Genomic DNA, 26,866 nt, shown 5'->3' on the forward strand with positions numbered 1-26,866 from the left:
TTTGGTGGATTATTATTTTTTGCACGGAATCAGATAAAAAGAAAACTCACACATTAGCCACTCGTGTCCCATCCACTCCCATTATAACCACATATTTTGATCTCTCCACCATACCGGTATAAAATCATGCATTTTGTAATGTCAGGGTTTTATATTGGAGGAAAATTGTTCAATTTGTCCTTTTTACTCTATATATCCAGATGTGACATTTTACCATTGAATTACATGCTTGTCATTTTTTTGTTTCTTTGCCTGTTGTATAATGGGGCCCTGACAGCCATTGGAATACATGTATGCAACTAATATGATGTAAGTGTGTTGGTATGGATGGGGAAGAGTGGTATCAGCTGAGAAATGTGTGTTTGCGTGTGTGTCTGGATGTAAAGTGTGTGTGTACAGAGACAACAATATACAGTAGATTTGGTTTACAGCAAGTCGCAGTTTTCACATCATATCTTTCTTTTTTTCTCTCTCTCTTTTTCTCTCACTCCCTCATTCGCAAACTCATACACACTCGTACATATTAAACCTCCTTATACCTTGTGTGTGTGTGTGTGTGTGAGTGATTGTGTGTGAGAATGAATGAGACAGGACTAAGTGTGCTCTCATGGCGTTTTGTTTTTCATTTGTGCTGTTTCATGTGTCTTTGAGGTAAACAGATGTATGGTCTTGACCCAGCTTGACCTCGATGTTTTGAATTGTTTGGAACTTCAAAGTACTTTGATAATGTCAAACAGACGTACACAGCGATAAATACACTCCTTGAAGTAAATAAAAACACCTGGCTGCAAAGCCAAAGCTTCAAATATGTGTAGTTTGGCTGGATGATCATTTCATTCCTGTGATACGCAACAACCAGTAAGATGAAGAGGAGCTTCTCTGTGGGACAAGAGGTCTCATGCAGCCCGTAACTTCAACTGCAGGACTCATCCTCTGAAACAGAAACACCCTGATAAGGAGAATCTGGTGTGGATCTGCCTGAACTGTGCTTGAAAGGAGTCAGCACAAAGATAAAACATTAAAAAAAGTTTTTGTGTTGTTCTGTGGCACAGTAAGAGAAAGGACAACTCCCCATCATTGTAGCAATTATCATTATGAAATGTAGTGGAACAATAAAACACAAAAGATATGTTTATAGGCCTCTTTGTTGTAGCCTCAACAATCAAGTAACAATGCTTTCTGTCCTGCACACAGTTTACATTTGACTGTAATATATTTCGCGTCCTTTATGCCCACAAATTGAAAATAGTGGTTATATCTCCAAGTTGTAAATGCGCTGCTGCTCTCGCTGATACTTGCATCTGCCATTGTGTGTGTGTGTGTGCTGGTGATGGGCGTTGCCGTGTATGTGTGTGTATTAGCAAGTGTTTGTGTGTCCGTGTATTTTCCAAGCGGCAAACTCTGGGGAAGAGCCGGGACGCCAATACGGAAGTGCCACACACTGCAGTTCATATATTGGCCGATAGGCGATGGCTGCAGAAAGGAGCAATTTCCATAGACCCCCATGTTAAAATGCCCAATTTTAAAGCTGAAAAAAACATGTTTCTACCCCTGGCTCCATACATTTTATTATCGATATAGTTAGATTCCACCTTCATGATTATGGATCTGTGAGTGAATTGTTTTCTAACACGACCCTTTTATTTATATTAGGTCTTAAGGTTTTTGCATAAATTAGGGCGTGGTCACATTGAGTGACAGCTCTGTGAAGTGACTGCTGCTGCTAGCTTCTTGTCTCTCTGCTACCTGCTCCTTGAAGCTAGCTACAGGGACTCTGCCTGGTCAGTTCATCCAGGAAACACAACTTGAAGCCGGCCGTGGTTGTTTTTTTTCTTCATGCTTGTATATCGGACTATTGTGACTCGCTCTGCGGTTAAAACAGACGGTGCATGAATGAGGTTTTGCGGTAAGTGAAATTCGAGTGCTTTATTTATGTGTTAATGATTTTAATCAGCTACGTAATGAATGTTAAGGCTTGGGTCAGCGTGTAAACGAGTGGTAGCTACATCGGTGCTAACGATGCTAATAGTAGCCTCCAAGTTAAAATCATAGACTGTATATATAAAGGTTCAAACGAAATAGAGAAGTGTTAAGCGTTAAGTGGGATAATACTGTACAACAAACGGCTTCTGTTTGAGGTTGATAAAATAAGGTCATCCTTGTAACTTAGAGATATTTTATTATGTAGGTAGGAACTGTATGCATTGCTAAGGTTAATTTAAATTGGCTATGCTCAAGTATGTAGACAAGCTAATGTCGAAGTAGTGTATGTGAAATCAACCTCACAATAAGATGTGTGTATGTATTACAATTATTAATGTCATATTTCAAGATGATTACTTAGATATTAAAATATGGTTGGTTGAGCTGGAGTTCATTATTGAGCTTACACGTTAACGTCAGTCATCTGAAGAACGAACCCAAACCTTGTTGTTTTTATTAATTGCATTACCAAATGGGTATCAAATAAACAGTAAGCATTGGTAACACAACTTCCAAAGTTACAGTAAAATAAAAAGGACCCTGACTCGGACAATACACAATCCAACATGTTCAACAGAAGAGAATCAGTTATATTTTTTGTACACATGGTACTTTACATATATATCTGTTTGTTTAAGGTGTCCAGGTGATGCAGACAGGCTGGACCAGAGAGTGCGAGACAGAACTGGACTCCTCACAGCAGTGAACTTCAGCTCAGGTACAAAGACTATTTTTTTCATACTGTACAAAGAATCAAGAAAGATATCGGTTTAAATGAATGAAATATTGACTTTAATACACTGATATACATTCCATTAAACAATACTAAATACTAGATCACCTACACATCAGTGAAGTTAAGGGTGTTTTCCATGCAAAAAGTTACATTTAGATGTTAACAAGCAATATGATTTTGTCAGCTTTCTAATTTAATGTATTAAAGGCAAATATATTTAACACATAGTGAGAACTGCTACTATTTATCTCTCAATATTGTCTGTAAAGAACGTGGTAAAAGTTATTCTTTCAGTGAGACAACAGAGCGAGCTTCTACAGTTGCACTACGTTTTGATAACAGTTAAATATTATTTTGATAATAACATATATTTCAATGTTGATGAACTTCATACTTTTCATTCATAATCTGATTTTCTTTGTAGCTCACTGTTGAAATAAAAAAAAAACATTACAATTAAAAAATAATGATATCTACAGCCCCTAAACACACAAGCACACCGCTTTCATAAATAACACACTTGTTCTGCAATAATATGTTTTATGTTTCCTGTAATCTTTGTTAGGAAAGGACATGCCTGAAAGACACAACGTTTCTCCTTCTCTGAGGGTCAAGAAGAACATCAAAGAGGAACATTAAAAGCTGATGCTATGAGATTTGAAGACCAGTACACTAAGAAACTACTTTTATTGTAAAAACATTCAGCTGATCGAATGCACCTATTTCCACATCTACAATCCATCAGCTAATTATTTCTATTTGCCTCGCTTTATGAGCTTCACATCACTTGTGCCTTGTACTGCAGTTTGCAACGTCACAAATAAATGGGGCCAATCTTCAGTCAGATGTGAATGTGTAAACTAACATTTTCAGTAAGAATAATGGACAAAAGGCGTGCAAATACAATTTACTGAAATGTTAACCAAAACTATAAAAAGCACATATGGACAGAAGGTGTAAACCTATTAAATGTATAAGTAAACACATTTAGTCAAATAAAGTGACAGACTAGGCCTGTGCAGTTGGTATCAGCTTTGCCCAGCACGGGCTCCTCCATCAGGCCTGGTTCTCCTCGCAGAGGAAAGACCCTCAGTCCTCTCCAAACCAACAAACTGGACGTCCATCACACAGAGGTTTCTCCCTGAAGTCTCTGCAGCTCTCTGGACACCACGCTGTCTCAATCCATCCACACTGAATATGAGAGGGGCAAAATGAAAATAATAAATGCTTTAGACAATAAGAAACATAAAGTTGACTGTTGAGGTGCTCAGTTTTTTTAGATTGTCAATACTATTACTGTATAACTAATATATCAGGTTAAGAGGCACATTCAAATAAAGATTGGTCTTTAAATACATGTTGTCTTTTGAATTGTTTGTCTGAAGTCAAGGATCTAGAACTGGTACTTAGTTTTAATGATACAGTCTGGTTATTATGCTGTTTGGAGGAGGCCTCCAGGTAAGAGCACTAACTAGCTACCATCACATGTACCTTAGCTTGACTTAAATGTATTAAAAGTATAGTTAAGTGATATCAAAATATAAATAACTAATGTCATGCAAACATATTAATATTTGCTTGATTCCAGTGTTGAATTTAGCACAATTGCATACAAATGTTAAGTGATTTTAAGATTCTGAAGTATTATGCTAAAAACTCAATAACTTAGATTATTTTGTATAGCTTTGCTGAATAGTTTCATGTCCGCTTACCTTAGAAACGTAAAATGCCACGGCAGTGTGCAGATGGGGAGCATGTTAGCTTAGCTTGGTAGCTTCAGCTAGCTCTGGAGCTTGCAGCTCGGTGGCAGGAGGTCTCGCCTCGGCTCCGCCTCTTTGCCCTTATTTGGAGCAGGCTGGAGCAGGCGGGAGTTGAACTCTGATGTCAATGTCGAGCCGTTAGTGGCCGACTCCGCCTACTAAGGGCTTCTCGGCAACTCTGCAGAATCCTATGGGTGACGTCACGGAGGTATTTATCAATCATCACACCTCTCTGGTCACTCTCACTTTTCCATGCAGGGCTCGACAGTAACGGTTGCCAGGTTGCCATTGGCAACCATTCAGAAAAAATGTCAACCACTTCTTGGCCTTTGGTTGCCATCAGTGGCAACCAGTTTTTAACATAAAGAAATAAGGACAGCAAACAGCTAAATGTGCACCCCAAAATAGATAAATGTTAATTATTTGTTGTATTAAGAGTGATATTTAATTATTGTTGTGACCAGTCGGAACCTTATACTTAAGTTGCACGTGCATTGGTGTGATTACGGAGCCAGAAAGCAATGCACGTTTACTCGCGTGCACAGTGCGCCGTGTGTTTGTTTTACAAAAAATGGCGAAGCAAATTAAGTTGTTTGACTGGGGTAAAAAGTTTGGCCAACCACTCAACATCTCAAACGAATGTTCAAAGTGATTCAACTGATAAAGCGTAAGGTAAACCCGAATGAAAAGCAAAGAGGAATGTTGTCCATTCACTTCCGGTAAAAGTTCCTTCAAAATAAGAGTCCCGATCTTATTACTACCAAAATAAAAGTGCAAAACAAAACTTTATCATAGGAAAATATTGGCATAAAATATATAATCACTTCTATAAAAAGGTAACACATTTTAAATATAGTTAGACATATTAATACATAATTTACAGCATTTATAATTAATATCTAATTCTTAACTGTGAATGGTTTTCATTTATTTAACATTAGAAATGTATTTGTCTGGCCAATCCAAGACTTCGATCCTGAAGGGCCAATGGATCTATCTTGGGGGTCAGCACAAAGGTCAGGGAAACCATTGAAAAAGGGAGACAATGGATGACCAAGAAATTAGTGGCATGACAACAGCTGCACTACTGGTATTTACAGCAATTGACGGTGGACAAGTTCACTACCACTTTAGTTTCAATTAATTGTGTTAATTACTTATTGTAAAGCATTTGAATATTCTTTTGTGTCACATGTTCATTATTAAGTTAATGTATAACTGTATAGTATCTTAATTATTTAAAATATAAGGTGACTAAAAATGGCAACCGTATTTTCAGTTTTGGCAACCAAAAGCTGATGCCTGGTTGCCAGCCTGGCAACCACTTTTAAAAGTTAGCGTTGAGCCCTGTCATGGTACTGTGAGAGGACATCGCTGTATTCGCCTGTAAGTTAGATCCGCAGAGAGATTCGGTTCTGTTGGATCACATAATGTAACGCAGTAACGCACCCATTTAAATCACAGTAACTATAACGGCGTTACTGAATGGGAATAGGTAACTAGTTACGTTATTAGTTACCGCAAAAGGTAGTTGCGTTACAGTAACGCATTAATTTGTAACGCGTTAGTCCCAACACTGGTTATCACATATCTCGGTCAGCCAATCAGGGGCAGAATAGGGCGGGCTCACCCTGTCCCTGACTCGAACTACGGCAAGCCTCAAGCAACAAGTTATGGAAATATATCATTAAATAAACATGTCTGCCGCTTGGAGATTTTTAAAAATATCAGAGAAAGAGGCGCGGATTGCGATATGTAAAACGTGTTCAGCTGACATTTCTCGAGGGGGTGTAACAGCAAAGACTTTCACCACTTCGGGATTACTCCACCACTTGAAATCAAAACACCCGAACAAATGTGCGGAGTAAGATCAAATCACAAGCACTGACAGCGAGAGACTGTTCAGCGCTGCCTCTCATGTGCTTGATGAGAAGAGGAACAGACTTATGGCTGATAAAGTAGAGAAGCTACTGTTCATTAAAAATAACCTCCCACTTTTCCTTAATAAGTAGACAAGGCTGGCTTATCATAAGCTTATCTAGTTCTACATGTCTACTCTATACCCACTTTCCTGAACAATTTTCATTGTGAGTTATAATTCACCATCTCAGGTTATCATTAGGGGGAAATGACAGCAGCACAGTGTTCAATATATTGTACTTTCGGTATCTAAATGATACTATGTTGTTTACATTGCTCATGAGGACAGACCACCTTATTTGCAGATTCTTGAAATTGTAATTTAATTTGTAATTGATTGTGGATTTTGTATCCAGTTTTCACTTTATGTATCTTTATACAATGTTTACTACTTTGCTTATGAGGACAGACAGCCTTATTTACAGGTTCTTGAAATTCAATTGTAATTTCATTTGTAAATAGTTACATTCATGTGGATTTATCCAGTTTGCACATTTGTATGCATGCACTTATAGGTGCATTTGTTGTTGTTGAAGGCCTGGCTGTTACAGTCTTTATTTACACTATTTTGGTGTAGGCCTACTGGCCTAGATGTTTATGCAGTTTTAAAGCACCTTGGCTTTGTTCTGAATGCACTTTGTTGTAGTTATTCTACAGAGAAAAGAAAATGCACTTGACTTGGAATTAATGTACTGTATGCATTCAAAAGTGCTGAATAAATGTTTTATGGACCCATAATAGTGATTATTATTTAAGTTAAGTTTTGCCATAAGCATGTATTTTTCCATAATCAGGCAGCTGAACAACATTGGTAAAAAATGTATACATTATATTTATATATATATTAGGCCTGTGCGGTATGACGGTATTACGGTATACCAGGGTATTTCGAAATACCGTCGGTATGATTTTCAATACCGTGACGTCACAGACTGTGCGCCAAATCACAGATGCGTTTCATTCTATTACACTGACACGGAGTTTTGACAGGGACGACATTGGTTGTAATGCACAGCACGCGCCAGCAGAGGGCAGGGGAGGGCAGTCCGTCTTTCCCGCTCTCAGAGCTCAGCACAGAGCTGAGCTGAGCAAGATGGCGGCAGCATTTGCTGGCCCCGAACTCGGACAACTAGTAAAAAAGAAAAATACCTCTGCGCCTGTTTGGGACTATTTTGGGTTTACTCGTCGCCGGTGACTTCATCCAGCACAACGAGACACAGAGGCACTTCTTTGGGAATGTTTAAGACGGGGTGAGTGAGTGTTGACATTTTTTAATCCTATGCAACTGGTTGATGGTTTTGTAGTCGAGGTCGGACGGTTTTAAAAACGAAAGCATTTACGTGCTAAACATTCACGCGAGTAATCCAATGAATCAAATGGAAATAAGGTTTTTAACACATGCACGGAATAATATTGCCAAACTAGTTAGTGAATATAGCAAACTTTATTCAATAAGTCAAGTATTTACTCCCGGAAAATGTTTATGTATGATGATATATTGTTAACTTAGCTCACTATGGAAACAACGTCGGACATCTACAAACGCGTCCTGTATCCGATCTCAAAATGTGCCATTTGCACAATGTGTCATGTATGCAGCCCTTGTTTTGCACTTGCGCGCACGTCGCGGCACTTTGCAAGGTTCTACCGCTCGGGCTGCATTTTACACCGAAAATATAATATACCGTTCGAAACATCTATTTGCCGCCGAACGCCACCTCACTCAAGTCGACCCAAGTCATACCGTCAGTGGCGGCTGGTGGAAAATATATTTGGTGGGGCTGTTGATATAGTGAGTAAAAAAAATTTGGGGGGGAGAAATTACCCCTTAAATTGGGACTGATACCGTCATATACCGTATACCACGGTATGATGTCAGCAAGGTATGACGGTATGAAAAAAATGATACCGCCCATGCCTAATATATATATATATATATATATATATATATATATTTCTATTAATCATTTTCGGCCTTTCGGCATTAGGTTTTCGGCCAACTGTTTCCTATTTTCGGTATCGGTTTCGGCCAAGAATTTCCCATTCGGTGCACCCCTAGAAAAAAGCGTGTGAAATGGCAAGTGTGGCGTGAGGCGTGTGAAGAGGTTAAATTGCGTGACTCTCACTCTCAAAGGTTGAGACTTGGCAGCTCTGGCACTGGATGACTTATATCAACAATGTCATGATGAATCCAAGCACCTACTTACCTAGCTGGAAGCAGCGGAGCGAGTGGCGACATTAACCCGATAAAAACCTGGAGAATGTGCCACAAGACGCCCACGATGCCGCGACACAGATGGTCTCCAGGGGCACCCCTCTCAGGGCAGCCCAAGATGTTGAGATGCTCCTTGTAGAGTGGCATCTCAGCCCAGATGGCAGGGGGCGGCCACTGGCCCCATAGGCATGTGAGATGGCATCGACAACCCAGTGGGACAGCCGCTTTTTAGAGAGAGCACGACCCTTCCTAGTGCCGCCATGGCAAACAAAGAGCTGCTCTGACCGCCGTATACAGGGCATAGCATCAATATAAGCCCTTAGGGCTCGCACAGGGCACAGCAACTCAGGCGTGCCGCTCTCCTGTGGGACGTTAAAGCGTGCCAGCTGGATAGGCCGATTGGAGTGGGCTAGTGGAAGCACCTTGGGCAGGAACGCCACATTCGGCCAGAGGGCAACACCCGAGCCATTGGAGTTCCACCTCAGGCATGTATCGCTCACGGAGAGGGCATGTAGCTCTCCAACTCGCTTCCCTGAGGTTATGGCAAAGAGGGATGTAAATGCCCTACACCCACGTTGCCAGCAGAGGGAGCGGGAGCGAGAGCAATGCCTTCACCTAGCTGGATTAAATAAAGAAGCTTAACAAGACAGTTTAGCCAGACGACTGCTGCTAACATCAAGCAACACGTCCACCAGGAGCGGGGGCGAGAACACTGCCTTCACTGGTTGAATTAATAACAAAAACACAAAGCTAAGACCAGAAAACTGGCTTCTAAAGAAAAAACAGCACGGCTAACTCCAGTGCTTATCCCAGCGTCAGCCAAGTGGCTGCACAGGCAGGACACATTTAGGCTGAGCCACGCTGCTGCTAACTAGCTAAACAAGAAAACGCAGCCTTGCCGGTGTCACGTGGGTCACAGGTGACTTTGTTGTTATTGGTACTCAAATTGTGCATGCGCGCAATGGACATATCCAGTGCTAAAGCACCGCCTCTGGCGGTCAGTAAAGACGAAATAGAACCAACTAATTAGAAATGATGATTACATTTGTAAAAATGAAACCTTTCATTATTTGTTATACATATGCTAAGTTATCATTTTTAATCAATGTTTGTTACTGAAAACCTGTAAAAAGTATTACATCCTGTCTGCTTATTCAACGTGGTGATGCATACAACCACAGTGGAAGTAACGTAACTTTACGTATAGCCAAACCTACGAATAATTGTATTATTTTATGTAATTATGTATGGATATAACGTTAAAACGTTAAAACAATAAAAACCTTACTAAAAATTGTTTTACTTACTTGTTGCAACGATGCTGTTTTCTTCTAAAATGTACAAGCTAGCCTTTAGTTGGCTTTACATAATCTACCTTTAGAAATGCTTTTTGTTCTTTCAATTTTGTATTTATTTTAGGGTCTAACACTTATTTTAACCTGTCTTCACAACTACGACCTTGCAACGAGATAGTCTGTAAATGGACGCTGCGAACTTGAGAGTAGTTGTTTTACAGTAGCTTGAATAACACACAAAATAACCGACGATATGTTCAAAAAATTATACAAATATGTTTTAATTAGTAACACATAGTAACGGTAATGGTTGAATTATAACTTACCAATGCACAGAATGGTAACGTCGCAGTAAGGGGACAATGGAAGATGGAAAGGTTTGGAAAGAGAAAGAGAGGAGAGTGGTACTGCTTATCTGTACGTAGCGGGTTGCCAGTTTTGTGGTTTATCCTCCATGTGAAGTGGGTAATAGTGGAAGAAAAATCCCCGAGTACATTTATAACGAGCAAAAAAGTTATGTGTTCAAAATATATATTTAATCAACGTAAAGGTAGTTGTTCTGCAGATAAACTGCAAGTATGAGTGCCATGACGTAATCAATTAGATATCTACTGAAATGCATAGTTATTTTTTTTCATACTTTAACTACAATTTGCCGATCCGAACTTTCACTTAAGTCTCATTTTCAATGCAATATTTTCACTTGTAATGGAATATGTTTGCATTGTGGTGTTCTTACGTTTATATTAGTACATCATTTGCAATTCTTCTTCCCACACTGCATAATATTATTTTGCATATTCCTCTCAATAGATGTAACCAACCAGGTGTTTGGCAAACTGTCCAAAAGTGCACGTGTTTCCCCTGCCTCGCTAACTGCAAACGCATTTTTTACAGACCTGGCAACCCCCGTACTGGTCAAACTAAACGACGCACACTCACAATCAATGGCGGACGAAGTTGAGCAGGTTGGTGCAGCCTCGTCGATTAATGCTGTTTTTCTCTCACACAGCGTGTATATAATTATCCAAAAAGAACTCTGTAAGATGTGTTTACTTTGTTTCTTCTTTCAGGGGGGTTATTGTGTCACTTCGTTTTTCCCCTCCTCTAACAGCGCGGAGAGGCCTGTCAAAAAAGCTAGCTAAATTAGCCCGGTTAGCACATCACCTTCATTCTTTCACTGTCGGTGCTGTTTAGTTTGAACATCAGAGCTAAAATTGATTATTACATCATAGGACAAGGCTATTCGTTTTTCTTTTGTGTTCCTTGTGTTTGAGAACAGCAGAATACTAGTGTAGCGTTACACCCAAAGCATACACTAGTTTAAACGTGTCTGACTTGTTTTTTTTTCCAAAAACAACTTAGAAATGTAAGGGCTGGGCTTTTAACCGGACACACATGTGACTAAATGGTTTAGCATATGGTGGGGTTTTCACCCAACACATACAATTACTTTTGTTAACTTTTCTCCACAGCTACATCTCTTTTCAATCTGTCTTCCAAGTGTTACGTTTATATTAGTTAGGTCTGATATACCTCCCCTTGATTTTGGATGCATAGTGTTTCATAGTAAAGTCACTGAAATTCATAGATTTCTTTACTTTGTTTTGTATAATTTTGATGTTCAACCTTAACTTGTGTGCCCCTTGCTTTTTGTGAATGTTTATAGTAAGAAACTGTAACACAAAATGTTCTCATTCATCACATATCTTCTGCAGCCTCTCCACTAACAGTTTCTGCACTTTTATTATTATGATCAAATTGTAAACCTAAGCAGCTGAAGGGAAATAGTTATCTGTTGCTGCTAGCCTATTTGAAAAACGATAATATTGTCGGCACCATTGTAAGACCATTTTAGACCACTGACATAATGATAATTCAAGTACATCCTTTCAAACAGAACTTTTTATTGAACATTCAACATTGCAAATGAAATGTGAAATAATATTCAAATATATAAATTATATATAATAAATAAAACAAATACATTTAATTTTAACAAATGGTATTGTTAGGTATTATGTTTTACAACCACTTCCATTTAACTTCAAATTCCCCTCGAGTAAGTCACACGGTGTCTCCTGCTTGTCTCTATTATTAATTTGGCTGCTACACTGTTGCACGCGGAGTGTCCTGACCTGGCTGTGTCATGGGCTGTGTGTGTGCCCCGCCCCTCATAGTGCACTGGGCTAAAATGCTGGTCACATCCTTATCCTTATAAACGGCAATTTATCGATCTCAGAAAAGTTATCGAGTCCATTTTTATTTATCGTACGATAAGTCAATTTATTGATTATAGTGACAGGCCTAACTCTTACCTCTGTTTTGAAAAGTATTTCCCAAATTTCCAAAATGGTAGTTAGAAATTACACACCATTCCTTCTTTTTACAGGCACTGATTGTTAATATTGTTACTTTACCATCATTTGTAATTTTTCCTACATTTATGTGGTTTTATATTTCTTTCAAAAAAGCATTGACGTTTTAGGAGAACTCGGGAAAACCTCTAAATACAGTCCTGATGGCTTTTACTCCTGTGCTTTTCAAAGACAGAAAAGAATAACTGATTCTCCGCACATTTTTCCCCAAATAATAAAGATTTGGTAGCTTAAACTACCTTATGGAAGTAGCCATCCTCCGAACTGGCATTTATTTCTGAAGTTGTTGAAATCTATATTTGTAAAATGTGTAATTAATATCCTTACTTGTGTGCTGCAGCCCCCGTCTACCAACACGGTAGAGGAGCCTCTGGATCTGATCAGACTCAGTCTAGATGAGAGGATCTACGTGAAGATGAGGAATGACCGGGAGCTCCGTGGTCGACTGCATGTAAGATACACACCCAGTATTTGCTTAAAAAAACACTGAAGTGTATGTGTGTTGTGGGATTCTACGTTTTATTGTCGCAGGTCTGACATTTGTCTCTCACTTCATGCTTGTTGATGTTTGTTTTTCCCAGGCCTACGATCAGCACCTGAACATGATCCTTGGAGACGTGGAGGAGACGGTGACGACGGTGGAGATCGACGAGGAGACCTATGAAGAACTATACAAGGTACAGCTTTGAATTCTCCTTGTTACAGCCTCATGTCTTCTTACTGAACAACTACTGTTTTGCTGGTCTTGGTTTCTAAAACTGTCTGCATGTACTGGGCCTTACTGAAGCACTAGAACAATGCTGCTGTTATACTTTATTTCAGCAGGAACATTCAACATCAATAGAAGCATTTAAAATGCCTATTCATTTTGGCATACAATATTAACAATGTTTTATCACACTTTATTGACATTTTAAGATAGAATCTAATATTCTAGATTTTCCCTCCTCGAGATCGTGAATAATAGTATTTGCACTTTCAGTGGTTTTATATAAAATGATGTTCATAGTTAAACTTTTTCTGTTAAGAGTGATGAGAGATGGCCAGCAATCTGTATCTGTGGCCAACATATAGTTCCATAATACTGCAGGAAGATTGATTTAAAGTTATTTAAATACTTTTCCTTTTATTCATGTTTTTTTTTCTTTTCGTAATGTGTAAAAATGGGAATATAAAGATCCCAGTGTCTTTGGTCTCGGGCTTTAAACCAAAGTCTTGATCACAGTCTGTGGAATACATGTGGAAACTATGGCTGCCCCCAATCAGTCAACTTAACGTTAGTCCATGAAAAAAAGTATTTGACTACTCATTTTTCATTAGTCTATTAATCGAAGGAAAGAAAACTCCATGTGTGCGCTGCGTGTGCTTTGATGCCTCAGCCTGAAAACCCCTCAGACCTCATTCAGAGCTGAGCCTGGTCGTTAAGTACATTTTGCATGTTGGTATGTAAACATAAGAAGTTAAAGTAAAATGTCCAATAAAAGAGAAAAATAATAATACAAATATTTATACAAAGTTACATTTGTTGAAGTAAAATTGTACTCAGTGTAAGACAATATATATATCATGCAAATGTAAATGTATACCGTGGTGTGTAAGTATTAATTAAATATTAATTCTGAATATCACAGTTTAAAAGGGTTTGAGTGCCGGATGCTTTGAGGACATAATACTAATAATTAACAGAACAATATAAAGATACATTTTTTTTTCTGTCTTTTTTTTTTAGTCAACCAAGAGGAACATCCCCATGCTGTTTGTCAGAGGAGATGGTGTTGTCCTTGTGGCACCGCCCCTCAGGGTGGGCTAACCCCAACCACTTTCTATTTGTGAGGGAGTGTTTGTGGCAACTGGGAAGCTTCTAACTGCAGGAGAGGGTGGTGCTGTAATTAAAGGCTGAAACATGGCTGCGTTCAAACACATCCAGCCCCCTCAGGTCAGACTCTACTGTCAAACCCCCCACACACTCATCATTCAGATACTACCACAAACTCTCTACTTTATTCTGTGGGGCTGCAATAATTGAAAGTACTTTTTGACAAAGAAAGAAAGATGACTTTTGGTTTTGGAGAAAGAGGGCTTACTTCTGAGGTTTTATTTGGGCAAATTATTATTAAATAGATTTTGGGATGTTTTGTCATTTCAGGCAATCGTTTCCTGATATCCTCAGGATATTTTTATTTGATTTTGCTCTGTACACCAAATGTTAAATACAAACCCATTTAGTGAAGCCAGAAAAAAATATCATAATTTCTAATAACAAAATCTCAACTCTAGTTTGTGGAGGATCGCAATTATTAAAAACACGTTTTGAAAAAAGAGTTGTTTTTTTTGTTTGGGCAAATTATTATGGGATTATAGAATATTTTAGGCCACAATTTTTGTTCTTATTCTCAGGATATTTAATTTGATTTTAAATTCATAAATCCTCACAATTTTTGTTAAGCCAGAAAAAAAACAAATGTTACTTTAATTACCTTGAGTTGTTCACCTTTACAAGTCTCTACAAGTGCCATATTAAGTTGCAAACATCTTATCATGGTTTTTGGAAACTAAACTGCCTCACGTCATGTGTGTGTGGTAACTTGTGTTTGTCGAGTGTATTTAAAGTATTACCAGACAGCAGACTGAGCAGAGGGGTTTTATGTAATTGTTGACCTTTCTCAAGTGAAACTTTTTGTTCTAAGCAGAAGACTTGTGCAGTTACCCCGAATCCATCATCTGTGAATATTTGGAAGCTTGAGTTCCTCTGGGACGGTTTTATTTTATGTTTTTTTATATATATTTTTGTAGTGTCTGTTGGACTTGAGAGTACATCATTTTCAGATATGTAAACATTTGTTTTCATTTGGTTTTGGTAACTTGAATAAAAAAGGTAAATTGCAAAAAATAAAACTCTTTCAAGTTTTGTATGAAATGTATTACCAGTTCGGAAAATGTAACCAAGGCGCTCCCAGAGCAGCGTTGAGACGTGCTCGGTTGGATCTATCGTTTTTCCAACACAATTTAGATTTAAGCCATGGATGTAGGCCTGGTTCCAGAACAAAATGACTCGGGGTGCATCTGAGATTAGAGAGGGTGCAGTGGTAAAGTGCTATTTTTATAAGTGGGGAGTGGAACTAACACCCTCTAGCAGGGTCCTCAACTCCTCTAGGAGGGACCTCACTTCCTCTAGGGGGGTCCGGGAAGTTTTTTTTTTTTAAATATTGAAGTTAAAAGCATCAATCTTACCTCATTCACACCAACGGTGTTTCAGGGCCGGTTCGGAGCTGGAGCTTGAAAAGCACCGGGTTTTCCTCTTCACACCGCAGTGGAGCAGCCTCTTAGCTCCGGAATCCGGTTCATTTCGAGCACCAAAAAATTGTCCGGCCAGAGCAAAAGCACCACATACGTCACGCTTACGTCGAGGCGGGGGCAGGGGCGGGATCAACTCTTGAATAACAACAAAAAGCTTGCGTTTTATCCAGTTTGTACACAACGATGGAGAAACTTAACAAGCAGCAGTGGTCCACTGAAGAGACCAGCTACCTACTGGGAATCTGGTCTTCCGAAGAGGTACAGAGGAAGCTGGAGCCCAATCGGCCATTGTTGTTGTTGTCGGTGTGAGCTGTGAGGGGTTTCCGCGCGGTTTGGCTTTATGAAGCAGGCAAGCAAGCGGTTACGTCATGACGCAAACAATGACGCAATGAGGCAGCACCAGTCGGACTCTGGGCAGTGTGAAAAGAGCCGGAGCTAAACCGAAGAACTGGTTCTGAACCTGAAAAGCTCTAGCACGGAGCTTGAACCGGAGTTGCGTTGGTGCACTTCGAGAGCAAAATTAAGAGATCTATGTGCTCTTTGCTTGATTCATGCCTTTCCAGTCCCTTGTCACGTAGCCTATAAGAGCATGGCGCCAGTTGTAGCCAGTTGTGGTGAATGCATCTGACTTACTTGAACCGAAATGTCTACATACATAGCAGAAAATGGCACCTTTATTAGATGAATATTCCAGCCAATCTCTGTTTTGAAACCATGAGCTGCAAAATGAGCGCCTTACCCCACTGTACAGGCGAGTTGGGTACTTTTTTAAATATACAGTGGGGCAAAAAAGTATTTAGTCAGCCACCAATTGTGCAAGTTCTCCCACTTAAAAAGATGAGAGAGGCCTGTCATTTTCATCCTCAACTATGAGAGACAAAATGAGAAAAAACATTCCAGAAAATCACTGTCAATTTATTTGCAAATTATGGTGGAAAATAAGTATTTGGTCAATAAAAAAAGTTCATCTCAATACTTTGTTATTTACCCTTTGTTTGCAATGACAGAGGTCAAACGTTTTCTGTAAGTCTTCACAAGGTTTTCACACACTGTTGCTGGAATTTTGGCCCATTCCTCCATGCAGATCTCCTCTAGAGCAGTGATGTTTTGGGGCTGTCGCTGGGCAACACAGACTTTCAACTCCCTCCAAAGATTTTCTATGGGGTTGAGATCTGGAGACTGGCTAGGCCACTCCAGGACCTTGAAATGCTTCTTACGAAGCCACTCCTTCGTTGCCCGGGCGGTGTGTTTGGGATCATTGTCATGCTGAAAGACCCAGTCACGTTTCATCTTCAATGCCCTTGCTGATGGAAGGAGGTTGTCACTCAAAATCTCACGATACATGGCCCCATTCATTCTTTCCTTTACACAGATCAGTAGTCCTGGTCCCTTTGCAGAAAAACAGCCCCAAAGCATGATGTTTCCACCCCCATGTTTCACAGTAGGTATGGTGTTCTTTGGATGCAACTCAGCATTCTTTCTCCTCCAAACACGTCTAGTTGAGTTTTTACCAAAAATTTATATTTTGGTTTCATCTGACCATATGACATTCTCCCAATCCTCTTCTGGATCATCTAAATGCTCTAGCAAACTTCAGACGGGCCTGGACATGTACTGGCTTAAGCAGGGGGACACGTCTGGCACTGCAGGATTTGAGTCCCTGGCGGTGTAGTGTGTTGCCGATGGTAGCCTTTGTTACTTTGGTCCCAGCTCTCTGCAGGTCATTGACCCATGATCTGAACTGTTATTACCTGCAGTAGATGCAGTGTTACTGCTGGCGATAAGGGCTGGTTGTTTTAACCATTTGCTGAGTTCCGTCATTGACTGCTGTGTAAGCACCTTGCAGAGGATGAACGTGCAGCGGCACAGGTCACGTGCAACTGACATAACGTTACTTACCATTTTAAATTGACCAAATAAACAATGTTATTTAACCACAATTAAAATGTATTTTATTTTAACTATATTCTTCTTCTTCTTCTTCTTCTTATTACTACTATTGCAGGGCTAGACATTAACGACTGCCCGATGGCCCGGGGCCATCTACTATTTAGCTTGGGCAATGAAGCCTCACCTGCTGGTTGCCCAATCGGGCCGTCTATTATGTCAGTATCATGCAGCTCGCGGATCAGTAATGAGTGACCCGACAGTAAAACTAAACATATCTATAACTAGTTTAGGTAGTTTGAGAGGTAATTAAAATAGCTACGTGTGATATTCTAACCTGAAGTGTGTGTTTTGTCCGCTCACCGCTGCATGTGATCATACAGAGCTGCGTGTCGACTCGTCAGCAGCAGCTGATCTCTCTCTCCCGCCAGATTAGACTTTACTCGCGTTTATGTCCATATCGATCAGATCCAGCTAGTTCTAGCTAATGATTTGACTACCTGCTTATTAAAAGACACCTAAACAATAAGTGTCGCTAATATGCAACCGGGTGAGGCCACAAAGTATAGCGCAGCATTATGCATTGGTTTACATGCCCACCGGAACCCCGAGGCATTACCAACAGATCAACGCACAATCAACCCATACAGGACATCTCTTTCTCCACATTAAGTGTTAGACATTAGAATTGACTATTCCTGTCTTTCACATACTCTTCTTGTCTGTCACATAAGTGGCGCTAAAGGGAAATTATTTTGACCGAAGAGATTTAGATATGCCGGTTAACGGGAACTCTGACGTCACCATTTTGTGTGCTTCGCGGATGCGCTCGGCTCCTCTCGACTGCTGCTCGGCCAGCTTCCGGATGACGAGGCATTCGTTCTACCAACTTACAGTAGATAACATTACAAACATTTTTAACAGGGGCCATAATAGTGTAAATAATGTTTGTTTTGGCAGTTATAACTGAATGTAATGTTTTTTTACATCTGGGAAGGCATTTGCCTTCATCAGATGGAAAGTGTCATGACCAACAACTTAAGTATGTCTCATAGCTATGCAGGGCATGCAAGCACAAACAAGAACAAACAAACAAGTGAAATGAAGAATAAAATTGAAACTGTACAATATAATATTGTGGTGGTTCATCTTATAATTCAGCCTAGAGAATGCACCAGACAGCATCTAAGACCTGCAAAAATCTAAATGTTCTTGGGGGAGACCCCCCAAACCCTTCGTGCTTCATTTCGGCCGCGCACGTTTTTCAGGGCAATCTCTATTGGGCTCAGGGCCATCTGTTAATTAGCTTAGATGGCCCACAGGGCCATCTCCCAAAATCCTTAATGTCATGTACTGATAATAATTATATGATTTTATATATCATATAATTATGATACATCTTTTTTAAATAAACGTTGGTGGAGTTTCTTTTATGCAACAGTCCATGCTAATATACAAAACTCTACAATCAAATGAACAAGTGTACCTTTTTCTTAACTAAGTAGAAGGAAATAAGTATTTGATCCCATGAAGATTTTGTAAGTTTGCCCACTTACAAATAAATTAACAGTCTATAATGTGAGGATCTTCGGAGAGGAGTGGACCACAATCCTTACTGAGACAGTGTTTCCCACAGGTCTGAAATATACTTGGGGGGGAAGGTACCAGGGGGGGGGGGGGCTGCGAGCGGAGCGCGGTGCGAGCGGACCGTGGGGCGGGCTTTGTGACCTGCAACACATGTGACAAACAACAAGTTTTAACAACATGTATTCATTAACTTTACATTACTGTATGGCAATATTCATTTTGTACAAAGATGGCACTGTTTGTCAGAGCACTTAATCCGTCTGGGTTTGTTGAAGAACAGCTTCAACGCCTGTGCGTATGGGAATGCCTCTGGTGCTGGTCCACTGACTGCTATACGCATACATGCAGCCAGGTGCTCCCCTTTCAGTCGGTTTCTCATGTCAGTTTTCACCTGTAAAACAGACAGTTTTTTTTAAATGAACTATACAGAATGACATGCAACAGGGAATGACACTTACCCTGTTCATCGTAGAAAAATCCCTCTCGCAGTTTACACTGGAGACAGGGATGGCCAACCCCGCTGAAGAGAGAAGGCTGAGGTTTGGGTATATTTCTGCCCATTCGTCCTTCTCACTGGCCAGGAGCTGCATGATCTCAGCTTGTGTCTTGTCCTTCAGAGATTAGCCAAGGCAGGGCAAATGAGTATACAGTATAATTGAAACATTTACAGATGTCAAAACAAGCAATTCTAACCGTCAAGTTCATATTAATTTAGGTATTTACCAACCTTAAATGTTCCTTCAAGAACATGCTGCTTGTAGGAGGTCCACTCTTGGATAACTGTGGCATCCTGCCCTGGGATGAATTTGTTGGCAAGGGTCTGCAACATTGAAATGTTGGTTACATCATTTGAGGTAACTGCCTTTGGACCCAGGACACTGAAGGCCCCAGCACTTCAATATGCTGGAACCTGCTCTCAATGTTGCTCTCCAGGCTGCAGATGTAAGGTTTGAGGACCTGGAATGATATTATACATTTTTCAGTTCAAGGAAAATAAATATTGGAATGTAAAAGTAAGAAGGGATGTATTTACATCTCTGACAAATCTGGCCCAGATATCTTCCGGGGGCGCTCCAGAATTCCGTGTCCCCTCCTGATCCTCTCCTCCTCTCCGGCAATGCTAAACGCCCCAAGTCCACCTGGGTTGTCCAAGTCTTGGTGTAGGCGAGCAAGGAACGTTCCGGGGAGTGGGGTCTCGCCTGCCTCCAGAATTCTCCTCAGAGTAGCAAGTGTGACTGGCACCTAAATGTGGAAAAAGACAACAATATAATAGGATGGATAATGCAAATAACTGGGAGCATCAAATGCATTTCTTTGTAATCTACCTGCTCCTTTATGTGGAGAAAGTTCACATCAGCTCTCTGAAACACCTTGGACAGCATTGCAATGTGGGGCAGCACATCTGCCTGAAGGTAGAGGGCAGCCACAAAGCGGTATGTGGCACAGAAGGTGTATAGACCTTTGGCCACTGGGCACTTCCTTGTGCTCGCTTCTTCCGCCAGAGCAGCCAGGAAGGTTCCTCTGGAGGTTTTGAACGGCTAGGTGCTGCACCTTGTATCTTTCACCTCCTAACAACAAGTAGAAAAACTCTGGTAAGTAAAATATATGTAAATAATATGACACCACAATAGTATTATGAAAATAGGTGAAAACACACCTTGACTTTCAAGTCGTTCAGACCAAGAGTGGTAGCGGCAGCACTCAGTGTGGCTGACCTATTTGCACTATTTCGGAAGAATAGGTGCAGTTCCTGCAGGTGGTTCCTGAAGTTTGCCATATACCTGACAGCATTTGAGGCATCTTTGCATGCCAGTGCCAGTCTGTGAGCAGCACACGCTACAGAAACCAGCTTTGGAAAACTGTCTGTGAGCTGCTTTGCCACTCCATTCAGACGGCCTAAGTTTAAGAATTAAATGCAGTGTTGAGGGCGTCATTTTGTTTCCTTTAATAACAGCTGACAATACAAATTTCACACAATCCATTAGATTTAACAATAAACTCCATATCCGTCATCACTGCTGCACCGTCTGTCCCGAGTCCGTAGAGCCTGTCTACCGGGAGATCCTTCTTCTGTAGTACACTCTTGATGGCAGCAACAACGCTGTCAGCTTTCCAATCTTCCAGAGTTACCAGGTCAAGGAAGTGGTTGAAAACATAACCCTCTTTATCCAGGTGTCTAAAATAAAAATTTATAGGTTTTCACACATATTAATAAATATTAAGTTTAACTAGGCCTACATCTTTATTTAAATGCACATCATTCCTTTAAAAAATACTCCACCTAACATGTAAATCCAGCTGGCGGTTTACAGATACATCTGTGGTTTCATCAACCTCTAGGCTGATTGCTTGAGATGACCTTATCTCTTCCAAAATAGGCGACTCTACTATCTCTGCAAGGATCTCCAGCATTTCATCCACTATTCTGTGTCATTGATAATTGTTTCTTTGATCCACCTGAGAAAAAGAGATCATTTAACATTTAGCTGGTTAAAGTTCTTAGTTTCACAAGCATCATTTTGTACTAGGTTTACCTTCAGCTTTTCAAAGTAATCACAACCCAAAAGCTGAGCTAAACTTAAGAGCTTAGGGTAGTTGCTGTGGTGAGCAATCTCGTTCTTTACTAGCCAGTAAAGGCATTTGAATCCACCTACGACGGCCTCATGCTCCATAATGACTGTGGGCTCAAAAGCCTGCATCCCTGAGTAGCCTAGACCAAGGGCAAAGACATAATTCATTATATGAGCCAAACATGGTTGTTAGGTTGCAGAAATTAGCTTTACATAAAAAAATGATATACCTGATGCAAGTGAGACCTGATGCTTTACACTATATTGATGAGGCTCTGAGGAGATGTGGCACTCGATATAATCCTTGCGGAAAACAAGAATCCCAACTTCTATGAAAGCCCATTTTAAGGGGCCTTTCTTTATTGGAGGCTTGTGTTGCCTGCAGATTCGGCATAACATTCCTTTTTAAAAAGAAAAACGTGTTAATTCTTACAAAAAATAAGTTTTATTACAAATATGAACTTGCAAATGCCATTCATACCATGCTGTGTGAGGTAGAGCCAATTCTTGAACTGTGGCATTTTGAGCCAATCAGGGTTCCATCCTGAATGGCGATGCTTGGAATCTGAAAATAATACATTGTTATTACTGCATTTAAATGGTAGAGTTCTCTTTGCTATTATACTATGTCTGTGTCTGTGTCTGTGGTGCTTGGAACTGTGCTGCTTGTTCACCTGCACCTGCTTGTACCACACTGGGACCTGCACCTGCTTCTACACTGGGACCTGCTGCTGCTTCTACCACACTGGAACCTGCTGCCTCTCCCTCAGTACTCTGACTAGTTGTGCCAGCATCTTCACTGACCACCGGCTAGAATTGAAAACAAGCTTGAATCTAGTTTGGTCTCTGCATTGCAACTCACTGTTGACTGCAATTGTATAATTTCAGGTCAAATGAACCGACATATATCATTATTGAGACTTATGCATTTATTATTGCCATTGCAAGCAAAATGCTAACATTGGCTAAGTTACCTGTGGTCTCTCCTCTCCTCGTCTCTCCTCCTCATCCTCACGCCGTATTCTCTTAAAATATTTTTGAATACTCATATCTGAGGAGTAATGCAGGGGAAATTAACAGTCTAACCTTAGCTAAAGTTCATCTGTGTCCTTCTAACTGGCATAGCCCGAAGAGAAAACAAATTATAATCTTTTTTATATTTAATTTAGCACACGTAACTTGCACGCAGCAAAGTTGGCCTGGTTACGTTAAATACACTCTTAGTTGCCACTAACTTCAAATAATTCGAATCTCCTACCAAAGTCAGAAAACAACACAATAAGGAGAAAATAGTTACTTTACCTTAGTGTCCGCGTCTTCTAAATTAACGTCGTCTTCTCCGTTTCTCGTTTCCCTCCACGCGATGGCAGCACGAACAGGAGGTGTCGAGCGAGGGATCATACACTAGTTAATCAATCGCAGAGCGAACAGGGGGGGATTATTGTCCCCTAGTTCATCAACCGCAGAGCGAACAGGCACAGGAGACGTAGAGCGAGGGCTCATTGTCCATTAGTTAATCACTCGCAGATGGCGTCGCTCGCGGACGGATAATTTTTTTTAAAAAAGGTCCGAAATATACTTGGGCGGGCCTTAATATACCTGGGCGGCCCGCCCAAGTATTAACATTGTGTGGGAAACACTGTGAGATGTGCACAAACCTGGAGACTACAAGAAGCGTCTGACCTCTATGCGTCCAACAAGGGTTTCTCCACCAAGAACTAACACATGTTTTGCAAGGGGATCAAATACTTATTTCCCACAGTTAAATGCAAATCAATTGTTATCTTTGATATAATGTCAATTTCTTTTTTTGATATTCTTACCCTCACTGTTAAAATATTGAACGCATCAAAGCTTTGTGATTGGCAGGAGTGACCCCATGTGTCGGGGCGTGGCTGGTGGGCAGTGGGCACTATTTCGCTGACGTTGTCCGTGTCAACAGGAGTGACAGTCCGCACACACACAAGACCGCAATTATGGCAAAAGTAAAAAAGCCCAAAATATATAATTTTCACTCAGAGTGGGAGGATGATTATTTTTGTATCTGTTCCAATTCAAAGTCCATCTGTCTCATCTGCAATGCGAGCGTGGCTTTATCGAAGAAGGGTAATTTAGGAGCGGCATTTCAAAACAGTCCACAAACGCTACGAGACGGAATTCCCTCCTAATCCTGCCCTACGCTCCCAAAAGGTGAGGGACCTGAAAGGACAGCTAAATGCAAAGCAGTCCACTTTCACCAGGCCCAACAACAAGAGCAAGGCTGCTACCATAGCATCTTATCGTGTCAGTCACGTTCTTGCGAAACACATGAAGTCTTTCAAAGACGGCGAAGTTGTGAAAGAAGCATTCCTGGAGGCTGCCGATGTGCTTTTTGGGGACAGTAAAAAATAACTAGCATTTCAACAGGTTTTTGATATAATAAAAACTCAAGTTAGATACCGTTATTAATCAGCAGTAAGTTTTAGTTTGTTTGAACTTATTCATTATAATTGTTGTACAAAATGGTATAAAAATGCAAACATTAAGATCTGTTCTGTTTAAATTGATTATAGTCTATTATCAATTCAGGTTAAGAAACTAGTGTTCCTTGCACCCTATTTTAAAGGCATTTCTTTTTATACTCTACTAAAATGCAACAAAAAAAAGTTTTGATTCTATTCATTTTGTCTTTTTTATTGCACTTTGGCAGCAGATTCCTGTGTAGCTTCAGATCTGAGTCGTCTTATTAGTAAACCTAATTTATGCTTTTGTAGCAACACTATTTTTATATAATGGCAAAGAAAGGGTTCAGTCTTTTCTTTTTTTCCTGTCATATGTGGCAGCACTGTTCAATGTTTCTTGAAAACATTACCCACTGTAGTATGTGACGTGTGAATAAACTCCAACTCTGTATCAACAACACTGCTGTGTAACTTCAGTTAAATACTTGTATGTGTGTAGATTAGAAAGAGGTAAGATAAAGGATTTGCAGTATTTTATGAAGTATTAATCGTACAAAGGTCAGTTTTATGCTAGTAGAAGTGTGTATTTACCTGCAGTAGGCTGTCAGTAATGGCTACGCCTCTCTATTTGGACTGGTAGATCTCGGCAGACTGGCAACTTTAAAAGTAGCTCACGGTTAAAAAAAGGTTGGGCACCCCTGGTATATACAAATATATCAGGTAACTTCATGTTGACATCAGTAGGCATGAGCAGATAAAGTCAACATTTCATATTGGTCACTGAGCTGTGTGGGGTTTCTGAAAATGTTGAATGGTGATATGCAGCATGATGGATGTGTAGGCCCTATTTTTGCGTGTATTGAATTCAATTGTATTTATTTAAAGGTTTCCTATCATGCGAAATGCGCTTTTTAATGTATCTTATATATAAATATGTGTCCCCGGTGTGTCAGGGAACTCACAAAGTGTCAGAAAACAAAACCCTCTCTTTTCCTCCGTACCCACATCTCTAACAACAGGGTACAACGGAGTTGATCTAGATTGACGTAATATCGGAAATGTTTTGGAAGAATATTGGGCTTTGTTTACTTTAGCAAGCATCGTTGTCATTGTGGTAAACCCGTGAGAGAAAAATAATTTGAGCTCCATACTTTTTCAGAAATAATCCTTGATGTGGTTTTGAACATATTATGCCGTTTAATCACTGCAGCGTTTATATAAAATATATATGTATAGGAACAAGTTTATTAATAAAGTCTGCTGTGCATTACATGTAATTAATTTCTCTGCTTATATGGTGTTATTATAATAAAGTGGTAATACGTAGAGATGATCTTGCTGTTTCATAAAGGTATGTTTGCTACAGAAATTATTTTCTGCAATAATCAAAAAAACATTCCGGAAGTGCTCCAGGCCTCTAGGGGGCGTGCTACGTGTAACAGATTGATGTATGACCAGACATAGAGAGAACGAACAAGAGTGCTGCAAATTGAAGCCGGGTTGCGTTCCAATAGTCCATTTAGTTTAGGAACTTTCCTAACCAAGTGAAATGACCCGGAAGTACGTCAGTGGCAGCCATGTTAAGTGCCGTTCCAATTCTCCAAATGAAAGGAAAGGAGGTTTCAAACTTCCTTTATAACCTCCTTTAGCTTAGGAACCACTGGACCTCCCTTACCGAAAGGAGAGGAGAAAAATGCTGCCCCACAATGCCTTGCAGCCGCAGCATTTGCGTCACACAACAGTCGGCCGTTCACGAAAACAAACGATTATGACGGAGAAATGTTATCATGAAAGTTACGGTGCTTATTAAGCAACGTATGTGGTAAGTTGCCAAAGTGCTTTGTTTTGAACGTTCATCAGTATTATAATCAAAAAGAGAAATATGAACGTTAGCTTTTACTGAAATGATCAAATAAAGTCAACATTTCACTGAGCTGTGTGGGGTTTGTTCAACTTTTAAAAGATGTTTGAATGGTGATATACACAGTGATAGGTGTTAAGGACTAACGTTTATAATAAATACATTTGTATTGATTTTAAGATATTTTCATACAATCATACGTATTGGGATCATTTGTATTGATATGGACCGGAAGGAGAGGGTGACGAGCATAAATGTAACTTTACTTTTTTATTTCAATTACCACTTTGGTCATGAAGAATATGTTTCTCTGTTGTCCACGTTAATAAAGCATAAAACAACAGCAGCATCAGAGCACGGTGCAGAGTCTCTAGATGAGTCCCTCGTTCTTATTAAACATCCATGTAGTCCGTTGTATAGAATACTGTAGTATCCATGGTTTCACCACAGCAGCAGACGCACACAATGACGTCCGCTGGCGCATCATAAACACGTCAGATAGTGAAAGTGCATTCGGATTCTCTAAAGTACCGCAGTCTCTTCTCCTAAGTCATTTTGAATTCTCCTATCCACTATCCCTTAACCCCGTGACGTTTCACTCAGAGGTCAAGGAATAGGAGATAGAGTTAGAACTTAGGAGCTGATTTTTGTATTATCGGAACGCAACCCCGGTGTCAGTACACAATCGGCTCGGGTACACGATCGGCTCGGGTGCATATCCGTCGCATCCGTCATCCATCATATGACGTCATATCCGGCGTCATTTTCGCGGGCTTCTCTGCGTCAACCGTCACAGTATCATCATTACGTTGTATGACATTGCATGTAACGGTGAAAAGTCTCCAAAAACGGAGCAGTGGCTGTGATGCTCTAGCTTTGCGGCTAGCGGTTAGTTTTTCCCTTTAAACTGTGGGTTTTCTCTGGAAGTTTTTCCTT

The 26,866-nt window shown here is 40.2% G+C and overlaps 1 protein-coding gene and 2 long non-coding RNA genes across 3 annotated transcripts; 2 read left to right on the forward strand and 1 right to left on the reverse strand.

Moving 5' to 3' along the window:
* Positions 1–1,950: 1,950 nt before the first annotated feature.
* Positions 1,951–3,559, forward strand: LOC307038584. Its single transcript, XR_013808038.1, has 2 exons — positions 1,951–2,701; positions 3,285–3,559. It is a non-coding gene; the product is annotated as an uncharacterized lncRNA (long non-coding RNA).
* A 7,231-nt stretch (positions 3,560–10,790) lies between these two features.
* lsm3 (LSM3 homolog, U6 small nuclear RNA and mRNA degradation associated) lies at positions 10,791–15,182 on the forward strand. Its single transcript, XM_079680094.1, has 4 exons — positions 10,791–10,877; positions 12,628–12,738; positions 12,869–12,964; positions 14,017–15,182. The coding sequence occupies exons 1-4, from the start codon at positions 10,857–10,859 to the stop codon at positions 14,095–14,097; spliced, it is 309 nt and encodes a 102-aa protein (XP_079536220.1). The 5' UTR covers positions 10,791–10,856; the 3' UTR covers positions 14,098–15,182.
* Positions 15,183–19,417: 4,235 nt separating this feature from the next.
* LOC307040468 lies at positions 19,418–20,103 on the reverse strand. The gene is made up of 3 exons (XR_013808507.1): positions 19,786–20,103; positions 19,575–19,669; positions 19,418–19,449 (listed from the first exon to the last, which is right to left on the reverse strand). It is a non-coding gene; the product is annotated as an uncharacterized lncRNA (long non-coding RNA).
* Positions 20,104–26,866: the final 6,763 nt, after the last annotated feature.

This window comes from Notothenia rossii (assembly GCF_949606895.1).
Source record: "Notothenia rossii genome assembly, chromosome: 5".
NCBI lineage: Eukaryota > Metazoa > Chordata > Actinopteri > Perciformes > Nototheniidae > Notothenia > Notothenia rossii.